The 12,716-nt window shown below is 42.4% G+C and overlaps 1 protein-coding gene across 2 annotated transcripts in view; it reads left to right on the top strand.

The window, feature by feature from the left end:
• Positions 1-12,716, top strand: part of TLN2 (talin 2) — a 328,992-nt gene that overhangs the window by 282,699 nt on the left and 33,577 nt on the right. For both annotated transcript variants that reach the window (XM_069765599.1, XM_069765598.1), the window contains 6 exons: positions 660-806; positions 1,105-1,206; positions 2,149-2,268; positions 2,373-2,519; positions 5,875-6,041; positions 8,545-8,728. In XM_069765599.1, the coding sequence (XP_069621700.1) occupies positions 660-806; positions 1,105-1,206; positions 2,149-2,268; positions 2,373-2,519; positions 5,875-6,041; positions 8,545-8,728 (867 nt within the window). The remainder of the gene's footprint in view (positions 1-659; positions 807-1,104; positions 1,207-2,148; positions 2,269-2,372; positions 2,520-5,874; positions 6,042-8,544; positions 8,729-12,716) is intronic.

Below are 12,716 nucleotides of genomic sequence, written 5' to 3'. Positions count from 1 at the left end.
AATATTGGAGTAGACTGGGATGGGATTGGAAAGAAAGGAGATTATCTATTTTTTTGGTATTACCAGAGACTTTGTAAACATGAAGGCCAATCTGTCTTTGTCTCTATCTGGCTTAATTATTTTACAGACAGAAATATACAGCTCATCAAATGCTGGGCTTGTCTGAGACTGGATTAGATGGGGATCTGCAGATTACGGAGACTTTGGGGCTTAGTGCAGCCCTGCAAGAGGAAATACATTTTAGGTGTTGGCCAAGACTGTTTAATTTTTTTCTACCAATCTCTGCTGGCACAGAGTGGTCACAGCAGCTTCTCTTCTGCTCTGATGATGGGACATGACTACCGATGTCATTCTGATTGACCGTGGGCTCCCTGCTGCCTAACTAACTGCAGCTTGCCAGCCAGCTGACAATCAACATGACGTCAGCAGTCACGTCCCGTTAACAGAGCAGCCCAGAAGGAGAAGAGCTGATCAGTTGATGTGAAGGAACTCAATCACCGTTGGCAACTACCTGCCTATTTTTTGTTTTTTTGGTCCATAGTAAAAATAAATAAACTGCCCATCTTGTCTATTTTGAGGCCATCCTGAAAAGTATTCACATAAAGTATAAATATTTTACTGTCATTCCAAACAATGCATTATATATCTACTTTTCACAGGCGTCCCACACACATGATGCCATTGCAGAGGCTACTCAACTGATGAAGGAAGCCGTAGATGACCTTATGATTACCCTGAATGAGGCTGCCAGTGAAGTTGGCATGGTGGGAGGCATGGTGGATTCCATAGCGGATGCCATGAGCAAGGTAATTCTATGTAGTAACGGCAGGAACGTTGTTTAATGCATCGAGAATGGCGGGGGAGGGGATTCCTGCCTTCTGCTGAGTAGATTTATAATAAATGTATATATTCTGGAGTTTTTTGTTTCAAGAAATATTGTGAATAGTAGCGGTCCGCATACTCCTTACTGCACCTACCCAAGAGAGCATGCTGATTTCTTCCATCATAGTTTCTTTTTATTAGATGCTGAACAGCTTAGCCATAAGAAACGTTCTTCAAAGGTTTATATTAAGAGTTTGAACAAATCTAAATGTTATGTTGCAGCTTGATGAAGGGACGCCTCCAGAACCAACAGGGACTTTTGTGGATTACCAAACCACCGGTGTGAAATACTCCAAGGCAATCGCTGTAACTGCTCAAGAGATGGTAAGAAGGAATGTGCAAGAAAAAAATCTTGAGTATGAGAATTGTAAAGTAGTGTGAGCTGTATGTCTCAGGAGACGTTGTCCATTTCTGTCTTATTTGCAGCACTAATCCCATGTCCTTGTGTGTGTATATAGGATTCATTAGCCATTCTGGGTCACCACGCCTGATGACGAGACCCAAGTAGTTTCAAACGCTTCCTATTTGTTACAGGACTCTCAATGTTTGGTTTTATTATTTTTCTTAGCATAGCCATAGATAGTATATGTGTAGCTATACTAACAATACCAGCTCAGCATTGGTATTCTCCCGACCGTTCAGATGTCCTTTGTATGAATTTTATCTGAATGAAGAAGAACCTGTTTGTAGAGCTGGACTCCTTCACTTTTTATTTGCATATCTGTACACCCATGCCTTTTTAATCTAAAGTGGTTATCCAGTACTTTATATTGATAGCCTATCGTTTGTGTAGGTCATCAGTATCAGATTGTTGGTGTTGTGACCCCTGACACCCCCAATGATCAGGATAGTCCGCCGTTCTCTGGGTTACTGATGTGATCAGTTGCAGAGCATAGCTGCACAGATCTGTTAACTGTATAGTGGCTGCAGCATTGTTCTGCACATCCAACCCTATTCAAATGAATAGGGTTGGATCTGCAGTACTCCGCTGTGGTCATTATACAGTTAACAGATCTGTGCAGCTCTGCTCTGCAACTGATCACATCAGTCCACCCAGAGAACAGCTGATCATCGGAGGGGGTGGCAGGTGTATCACCCCCCACCAATTTGATAATGATCTATCCTAAGTATGGGCCATCAATATAAAGTACTGGACAACCATTTAAATACACATCTATAATAATGTATAGTTTTTAATATGTTATTACTGAATAGAAAATTTTGGAAAGGATATAGATAGATGGATATTTTTCTTTTGATCTTTAGATGACGAAATCTGTAACAAATCCAGAGGAGCTTGGCGGTTTGGCTTCCCAGGTGACCAGTGACTATGGAAATTTAGCTGTCCAGGGTCGAATGGCTGCTGCCACAGCAGAACCTAAAGAGGTAACATAAGCTGTCTAGGTCATTCTGTTCTTCAAATACATTGCTTATTTGTCATTGTAACTCTGATCTCTTGCGCTTTTCTCTGAAATTTGTTTCTTTTGCAGGTTGGGTTTCAGATCAAGACAAGAATTCAGGACTTGGGACATGGCTGTATATTTTTGGTGCAGAAAGCTGGAGCCCTGCAAATCTGCCCATCTGATAGTTACACTAAGCGGGAATTGATTGAGTGTGCCCGAGCGGTGACAGAAAAGGTGACCTTTCGGAATACGCTGCATAGTTAGCGATTAGAATTTTTTTGTGTAATACAGGCCAGATTGATGGTCAAACACGAATTTCAGCTAAAATGTTTATATTTGATAAATAGTACAACAAAGTCTTCTAGATCATTTGTTAAAGTATGGCACTGCTGTGGAAAAAATGCTGCAAAGTAAGAACGCTTTCAAAATTAGAAGTGTTACTAGTTTATTATTCTCAATTAACAAAACTGAAAGTGAATGAACAAAAGAGAAATCAGAATCGATATTAGGTGTGACCAGCCTTTGCTTTTAAGACATCATCATTTCTTTTAGATGCACTTGCATACAATTTTTGAAGCAAGTCAGCATGAAGATTGTTCCAAAAATCTTGGAGAACTAGTGTTGAGCATTCCGATACCGCAAGTATCGGGTATCGGCCGATACTTGCGGTATCGGAATTCCGATACCGAGATCCGATATTTTTGTGATATCGGGTATCGGTATCGAATCAATAGGGATGTGTAAAATAAAGAATTAAAATAAAAAATATTGATATGCTCACCTCTCCGGCGGCCCCTGGACTTCACACTGCTAACCGGGAGGCTTCTTTGTTTAAAAAGCGCGCCTTTCGGACCTGTGAATGACGTCGCGGCTTCTGATTGGCCGCGTGCCGGTCACATGGGCGGCACGCGGCCAATCAGAAGCCGCGACGTCATTCTCATTCACAAAACTGCTAATTCTAGGAATTGAGGACCTGCGAATGACGTCGCGGCCGCTGATTGGTCGCGTGCCGGTCACATGGGCGGCACGCGACCAATCAGAAGCCGGGACGTCATTCACAGGTCCGAAAGGCGCGCTTTTTAAACAAAGAAGCCTCCCGGTTAGCAGCGTGAAGTCCAGGGGCCGCCGGAGAGGTGAGCATATCAATATTTTTTATTTTAATTCTTTATTTTACACATCCCTATGGATCCCAGGGCCTGAAGGAGAGTTTCCTCTCCTTCAGACCCTGGGAACCATGAGAATACCTTCCGATACTTGATGTCCCATTGACTTGTATTGGTATCGGATATCGGTATCGGCGATATCCGATATTTTTCGGGTATCGGCCGATACTATCCGATACCGATACTTTCAAGTATCGGACGGTATCGCTCAACACTACTTATCACAGATCTTCTGTGGCTGTAGGTTTGTGTAAATCTTTGTCTCTTTATGTAAACCCAGATAACTCAATGATTTAGAGATAAGGGCTTTGTGAGGAGCATGCCATCACTTCCAGGACTCCTTGTTTTTTATGCTGAAGATAATTCTTATTGTCATTGACTGTAATTTTGGTGCGTTGCCCTACTGCAGGATACATTTGCAGCCAATCGGACGCCTCTCTGATGGCCACGTTTAATCCTGGCCACATCCACTAATCCATTTGCTGAAATGCAATTTCCAAACTTGCACGGAGCCTCCACCATGCTTCACTGTTGTTTACAGACACTCATTATTGTACTGCTCTCAACTCTTTTATGAACAATCTTCCTTGTGTTGCAGCCAGATATTTAAAATTTGAACTTCTCACTCCAGAGCACCTGCTGATATTTTTCCTGCACCCCAGTTCCTATCTTTTCTTGCATAGTTGATTTATTTGGCCTTGTTTTCATGGTGGAGGTATGGCTTGATAGCTGTAATTTTTCTATGAAAACCACTTCTAGCAAGAATTCAGTGAACTGCGGATAGATGTAGCTGGGTCCCACTGGTTTGTGGTCAGTTCTTAGCTGAGGGCACTACTGGACATCTTACGATTTTTGAAGGGAAGCAAGCACATATTTCCAAGACCACCCTCTACATCTATAGTCCATAATGTTGCACTTTTTTATGCTTCTTCAAAAGAGTATAGACCACACATCTAGAACCCTAGTCTACTTTGAAATCTTTTCCTGGGAGAGACCTGGCTGTTGCATTAGAACTACCTCGTTTTTTGCTGTGCTCAATCTTCCCAGTGGTGTATGACTTGTGACATGAAACCGCCATCCATCCTCACCTTTGTAGCAGAGGTGGGCTGTTCCTCACCCCGTTTTAAGTCTCCTACTAGGCTGTTTTGGTTTTAGTTAATGTTTTAACCTACATATGAAAATGCTGAACATTATCACCTGTTTGATGTAATTGGTTACTAGTATAATTTGAAAAAAATCCCTGAGTTTGTGCAAGCGTATAACTTCTTGAAGACAAAGGCTGGTCACACCAAATATTAATTTGTTTTAGATTTTTATTTTGTTCATTCACTTTGCATTATGTTCATTGCTAAAAAATAAAATATTGAAACTTAAATTTTTTACTGCATTCTCACTTTGAAGCCTATAACTTTTGCAGAGTGTTGTATAAAAAAGAATTCCAATCGGCTGCTCCATCTCAATTAGACTGTTTCTTTTTATACTTTTTAAATTCGTAGAAATGAAGTTAATGTTTGATTTGAGGTTGATGTTTTTTAATGCAATGTAGACAAACTTTAATCAAAACTAATTTTTCTTTCATTAAAGAGAAGTAAAATGTCGCAGGCTGCAATGTTTTAAACATTTGGATTTCAGAAAAAGGCACCAAACAAGTGACTCTCGCCAAACTGTACAATGAGTTTGTTATTTTATTTAAATCCTGAGACCAACAACATCATAGAAGTGTAAAGAAATGTGGAACGGCTGTTGCTTGAAACGTGAGACTTGTCTTGGTGCACTTTGGTTAGTGTCACTCGTTCTGTGTTTTTTTTTCTGAGATCAGTCTTTGCGCTTGTGTTCTTGGAGTAGTGCACCACTATGTCCGCAAAGCCAATACTTGCATGTTGTGAAAAATATCCGAAAAAAATGAATTTTGATAGGTGCCATTTTCCATCTTTATTTTGTGGGTTTATAATAAATGCTTGGACATTCACACAGGTTGAGAAGTCTGCTCTGCATATGTTCAGTTCTCTCCATTCACTTCTATGGGAGTCCTAAACATATTGACAAGTACACCTGCTCAGCAATTTTTGGAACTCTCATAGATGTAAACAGAGAAATCTGCACATATATCCCCTATTCTCCATTCTGGGTGGTGCAATCTATGGTTCTAGACCGGAGACTTACGGTACATCTACCAGACACTTATGGCATAATCTACAGAAATGCCATAAATGTCCGCGATGGCAGCATCTTTGTAAAGATATCTTTATAGCCTTAAAAAAATAAGTTTATTGAAATAGGAAAAGTAATTTTGATTTTTTTTTTTTTTGGGGGGGGGGGGGATTTGTTGACGGTCAAGTTGACTTAGTGCAGTCAGTTATAATTAGTGTTAAGCCTTGTTATAAGCAATGAAATGTTCCATGCTAATTGATTCTATTTCTACCCAGGTATCTCTGGTACTTTCAGCTTTGCAGGCAGGTAACAAGGGCACACAAGCCTGCATTACAGCGGGCACGGCTGTATCCGGCATTATTGCTGATCTAGACACAACCATCATGTTTGCCACAGCTGGCACACTAAACTCTGAGAACAAGGAATCGTTTGCTGACCACAGGTATTGTGAAATAATGGTTTCTATTAGATTGATAGCTTTATATTGGATGACCGTGTTGTGACTGCTGTAAGTTACCATGTTGGTGAAAGTACAGTTTCATCTTGTATAGATCCTAAAAGAGTTTTCTGAGACTTTAACATTGATGACTTATCCTCAGGGTACACCATTATTGTTTAATTGATGAATTTTTGGCTTCTGGGATTTCGAACTGATCTGTTGCAATGAAGGGACCATGGCGCCATTGAGATAAACTGCAGAACACAATCAGGGCTGTGGAGTCGGTAAGCCACAGTTGCGACTCCGACTCCTGGATTTTATCAGGTTCCGGCTCCGGCTCCTTCATAAATGGCCAATTCGTAACAATAAATTTACTGTTGTCAAATATTAACATCGTGCTTATTCAGTTTCTCACCATCATATAAGTAATCAGACCACTTAGAGCAAAAACTATATTTATTAGAATACAATTACAATATAGCAAATAACTTTTATAAACTTTTCTAAACTCTTGTAAGTAAATATGCAATAAACACTGTTATGCAGTTAATAAGAAGAAATCTATAAATTTGTCCTCAGAAAAAGTTTTGCCTCTGTCAGACCCTCCTTCATGGATGCCCTCAAATCTGATCTAATTATTTTGAGAGCAGAGAACAACCTCTGTACACTAACTTGGGTTGGTAGCAAAGCAGTAACCACTCGGGCAACATCTCTGACAATGTCAGGATACAGAGGAATCGCTTGTTGCACTGTTATTTTTGATGAACGGTCAAATTTCTCAATTTCTTTTAGTGCACATGAAAAATTCTGCTGAAATGTACTGGCTGTGTTCTTTGATGGGGATGACTCTTCTATGCAGGAACGCTTTGCACGGTCCTTGTGATCCAAATATTTTTCGAAATTAAATTCTTCATCAAGTTGATGAGGGTGAAGATGTGGCAGGACGACCAAATTCTTCTTGTTCCTCCTGACTGTTCTGCAACCCTTTCATCCCTACTGCTATTTCAAACATAGCTTCTTTTCCTTTAGTTAGCTGTTGATCATCTAGAAGAATCTGATGCATTGGGTCTACATAAACAGCTGCCAAAAGAATGGTATTTTGTAATAGTAGCTCCTCTCTCCATTTCATTGATGTAGCAATGCCACTTGCAAGCTGTGAGTTGCAGCTGTGAGATGCTTGGAAGACGCGCACCAAACATCTAGTCTAGAGGAGAAGCTTTACTACTAAGAATTTGCAACACACTTTCACTTTCAGTTTCATACATTGTAGGTAGGGGGGTTGGGGCAGCATGAGGTTAGCCAAGTATAAGATTAGATAAGGACAGTGGAGAACAGTGACACACAAGAAGTTAAGGTACCGTCACACTAGACCTTATCGCTAGCGATCCGTGACGTTGCAGCGTCCTGGCTAGCGATATCGTCCAGTGTGACAGGCAGCAGCGATCAGGCCCCTGCTGTGATATCGCTGGTCGGGGAAGAAAGTCCAGAACTTTGTTTCGTCGCTGGATCTCCCGCTGACATCGCTGAATCGGCGTGTGTGACGCCGATTCAGCGATGTCTTCGCTGGTAACCATGGTAAACATCGGGTTACTAAGCGCAGGGCCGCGCTTAGTAACCCGATGTTTACCCTGGTTACCATCGTTAAAGTAAAAAAAACAACCACTACATACTTACCTACCGCTGTCTGTCCCCGGCGCTCTGCTTCTCTGCACTGGCTGTGAGCACAGCGGCCGGAAAGCAGAGCGGTGACGTCACCGCTCTGCTTTCCGGCTGACCGACGCTCACAGCCAGAGCAGAGAAGCAGAGCGCCGAGGACAGACAGCGGTAGATAAGTATGTAGTGTTTTTTTTTTTACTTTAACGATGGTAACCAGGGTAAACATCGGGTTACTAAGCGCGGCCCTGCACTTAGTAACCCGATGTTTACCCTGGTTACCGGCATCGTTGGTCGCTGGAGAGCGGTCTGTGTGACAGCTCTCCAGCGACCAAACAGCGACGCTGCAGCGATCCGGATCGTTGTCGGTATCGCTGCAGCGTCGCTTAGTGTGACGGTACCTTAAGAAATGTCTCTACCTCCAGCAGAACTTATTATCACTGTTGTTCATAGTTTGATAGAACATATATATTTGAGTAACATTGATAAAATTCATATGAAAGTTCAATTATGAAATATTAATACATTTTTTTAAAAGCTGTAGTCGGTACATTTCTACCGACTCTGACTCCAACCAAAACTAACTCCGACTCCATGACTCCACAGCCCTGAACACAATGTAGGGCAATGAAGGATTGCTGTACTTTGCCAAGTGAATATTGCTGGCCTTTCCTAACAATAGACCTCAATGGTAAATTTCCAAAAGTGATCTGAAACAACCTGTTTGTGTGAAAACAATAATGTGAGAACATTACATTGATATCAGAACAGATGAAAAGTGAAGGAGAGGCCTCTATAACCAATCATTCATCACACTGCATTAGCTATCCTTACTTTCTGCTTCCTCTCACAGGGAGAACATCCTGAAGACTGCCAAGGCTCTTGTGGAGGATACGAAGCTGCTGGTGTCTGGTGCAGCATCTAGTCAGGATAAGCTGGCACAAGCTGCTCAGTCATCAGCCAACACCATCACACAGCTAGCAGAGGTGGTGAAATTGGGGGCAGCAAGCTTAGGGTCAGATGACCCTGAAACTCAGGTAAGCAATTTAAGTGCAAGAAGAGAGAGGAGCAGCCACTTCCTTGGAGGAGGATCAGAAATGTGTTGTCCAAGTCTCTTACTCCTGCTTTCCTTTATGCGCCCTCCAGCTCTATATCTACCTTCAAATAAGACGTCCTGGCCAGGAAAAGATATTCCAAATGAACACGGAGCACAGTCGGGTACAGTCATATAACACGCTTGGCCCGTGTGTTCTGTATACCCCTTACCTTTCCCTTATTTGCTATTGAAGGCAGTCTTAAGTTTTAAGGCTTCCACAGCACTTCACTAGGGTACATTTGTCTTTTTCATGTTTTCCACTGGTAAAGCCCTATATAACTTCCTACCTGTTTGCTGTTTTGCTAACTTCACTTAGACTACTAAATAAAGCAGCAGTACTATTGTCCATTTCAATATACCTTTTGCTTCCTTTTTCTTGCAGAGATGCGATGTACCAATTATCGACTTTTCTTTAGCTTTTATATTTACTACCTAGTCATTGTTTGTTGATGCAACCTACAAGATAAGGTGACATTTCCTGTGATAACTCAAATTCTACCCATAAAGGGAGCTTGTCAGCAGGATTGTGCACAGTAAAGGTACCTTCACACTCAGCGACGCTGCAGCGATACCGACAACGATGTCGATCGCTGCAGCGTCGCTGTTTGGTCGCTGGAGAGCTGTCACACAGACAGCTCTCCAGCGACCAACGATGCCGGTAACCAGGGTAAGCATTGAGTTACTAAGCGCAGGGCCGCGCTTAGTAACCCGATGTTTACCCTGGTTACCATCGTAAAAGTAAAAAAAAAAATCACTACATACTTACCTTCCGCTGTCTGTCCCCGGCGCTGTGCTTTCCTGCACTGACTGTGAGCACAGCGGCCGGAAAGCAGAGTGGTGACGTCACCGCTGTGCTTTCCGGCTGGCCGGCGCTCACAGCCAGTGCAGAGAAGCAGAGCGCCAGGGACAGACAGCGGAAGGTAAGTATGTAGTGTTTGTTTTTTTTACTTTTACGATGGTAACCAGGGTAAACATCGGGTTACTAAGCGCGGCCCTGTGTTTAGTAACCCGATGTTTACCCTGGTTACCAGTGAAGACATCGCTGAATCGCCGTCACACACGCCGATTCAGCGATGTCTGCAGGGAGTCCAGCGACGAAATAAAGTGCTGGAGTTTCTGCAGCGACCAACGACATCACAGCAGGATCCTGATCGCTGCTGCGTGTCAAACTGAACGATATCGCTAGCCAGGACGCTGCAACGTCACGGATCGCTAGCGATATCGTTCCGTGTGACGGTACCTTAACCTACAGACAGTGTCAGGTCGGTGCTATTATACTTTTTAAAACGATACCTTGGTTGATGAAATCTGTCTCGTGGTTGTTGTTTAATTTTAGTTTTGAGTTAATGAGACTCTCGTGCTTTGTGGTGGACCTGTGGGTGGTCATTTTATGGTGCCCTGCCTAGGTTTTTGTGCATTTTATTTTTTTAATGGTATCCATAAATTCTTAAGAAAAAAAAAAATCAGTTTGAAAACGGCGCCTTCTTGCTGGAGAAAAAAAAAATTGCCTCTTCCAAGATGGTGCTACCTGCACAGTAGCATCTATGGGATCACCGATAGATGCTACTGGGCAGGCGTGGCAGTCGCCATCTTAGATTTTTGTTACTCTAGCAAGATGGCGCCGGAGGTGGTGGTGGAGGCTTTTTTTTTTTCTCTAGCAAGAAGCCATACTGGTGAATACCTAATTAGAGCACCACATGAAGACCCCCTAAAGGCCGCCCAGGACCACAGGTACATCATTAACTTAAAACTGAAAATAAAGTTTAAACAACCACAAGATGGATTTCATCACCCAGGTATCATTTTAATCAGTATAACGCGCCGACCTGACACTGTTGGTTACTGTGCACAATCCTGCTGACAGGTTCCTTTTAAGAAATGTTTGACAATTCAAAGCTTAACCAAGTAACTTTCACAGTTTGCTTAAGGTACCGTCACACTCAGCGACGCTGCAGCGATATAGACAACGAGCCGATCGCTGCAGCGTCGCTGTTTAGGTCGCTGTAGAGACGTTAAACACAGCAACATCGGAACGATGCTGGAGCGATCCAGTGACGTAATGGCGACTCACTTATCGTTCTCGCTGGTTGTTAGCTCCATGTAAAAACATTGCAGGCATCGTTGCTTTTGATGTCAAACATGACGATACACGCCGACCTGACGACCAAATAAAGTTCCGGACTTCTAGCTCCGACCAGCGATGGCACAGCTGGATCCTGATGGCTGCTGCGTGTCAAACACAACGAGATCGCTATCCAGGACGCTGCAATGTCACGGATCGTTGTCGTTCTCGTTGTAAAGTTGCTGAGTGTGAAGGTGCCTTTAAACCCTTAGTGACAGAACCAATTTTGACCTTTGGAACTGAGCCTTATGTTTCAATTCTCACTTTGTACTTTATGCTAGTGGTGAATTTAGGTTGATATCTTTTGCTTTTATTTATGAAAAAATATGAAATTTTCTGAAAAAATAGCAATTTTCAACTTTCATATTTTTTTTTTTTTTTACACCCTTAAACCATATAGTCCTGTCACACAAAAAGTTGATAAGTAACATTTACCATATGTCTACTCCAGGGTCTTGCGCCTCCCAGTGTCTGTTCTTCTATTTGATAAATGCGCTGCTTAGTCTTCTGTCCACATCTTGTTACAGTAAAATCTTTTTTCGTAGCCTTTATTGGGGGACTCTTAGTTTTGCCCCTCGTCCTGCTTTTGCAGGAACTGTGTAGTTTAGTAGAGTATTTGCTGCCCTGGTGTACTCTATTGGGAAGGAGTCAGATTTTCTTCCTAAGATGTATCCTTAATGTCAGGCTCTAGGTGGCAGCATATGAACCCATAATGAAGACTTCGAGAAAAGAATTTCATGAGTACCAAAAACTTTTATCTGCAGATACAAGGTTAATCTACAGGTAGGTAGCATCACAATGCTTCATCTCAGCGTTACTGAAAGTGCAACTACCGGGAGAAAATTAACTTCCATCTTCCTGGGAGGCACTAACTTTCAGTCATCGCATTAGTGTTGCAGGGAGCAATTACAGTAATCGCTGTCATCACCTCTCACCATACTGCAAGCACACCATGGCACGTAGACAACCGTTCCAACTCATCTGTGTACAGTAAGCTGTCAGTCACAATGCCGCGGCTTGCCTACAGCTGCAGCTCACAGTATAGTGGGCAGTGCGGTCACCAGTGACTGTAATTGCTCCCTACAGTGGCTTTATGACTAAAAGCCTGCAGCTCCTGGGAGGAAAAAAGTTCATTTTCTTCCAGTAGCCGCACTTTCAGTAATGTGGCCGAGCAGCATAGTAACACTATTTACCTGCAGACTAACTCTGTATCTGTTTTCCAAGATTACAGGTTTCCTTTAAATCATATAATTTGGACGTGAGGTGTGTAAACGTTATCTACAGGCATATGAACGCCGGGGAAATTTCCCTCAGGACTCATGCAGACTTCTGTGGATCTCTGGTCAATGACGGACTGCAGTCCACAGACTGGCCACTGGTTTCCCAACCCAAGTGTGACCGTATGTAAGTCTGTCATGCTCTGGCTGGATGATCCGCTTACAGTCTGTGCATTGTGGTCTGTAATCGTACCGAGGTCCACGGGTGTCTGCATGAACCCTTGTTCTCAGTACATTTACAGAAGCCACACAGGTAAATGGAAATTGTCTTGAATATTTCTAATCGGTCACCGCCAAAAATAAATCTAGATGATTTTGACTAAGTGCTATGACTTGGATGAAGGAGAACCTTCATTTACAAGGTGGTATTTTTTGGTATGTCTGAATTTTCTGTATCACATATGGTTCATTAGTTGAAGGAAATATTCTCTTGTCCTTTGAGGCTCATGTGTGAATGTTATAACATGTAATAAAACTTGAAAAATGTATCTGTGTCACGTTTACATTTTAATATAACGTTATGTCCATTG

Source organism: Ranitomeya imitator, chromosome 4, assembly GCF_032444005.1.
Source record: "Ranitomeya imitator isolate aRanImi1 chromosome 4, aRanImi1.pri, whole genome shotgun sequence".
NCBI lineage: Eukaryota > Metazoa > Chordata > Amphibia > Anura > Dendrobatidae > Ranitomeya > Ranitomeya imitator.
This window is presented reverse-complemented; position numbering and strand designations above follow the sequence as displayed.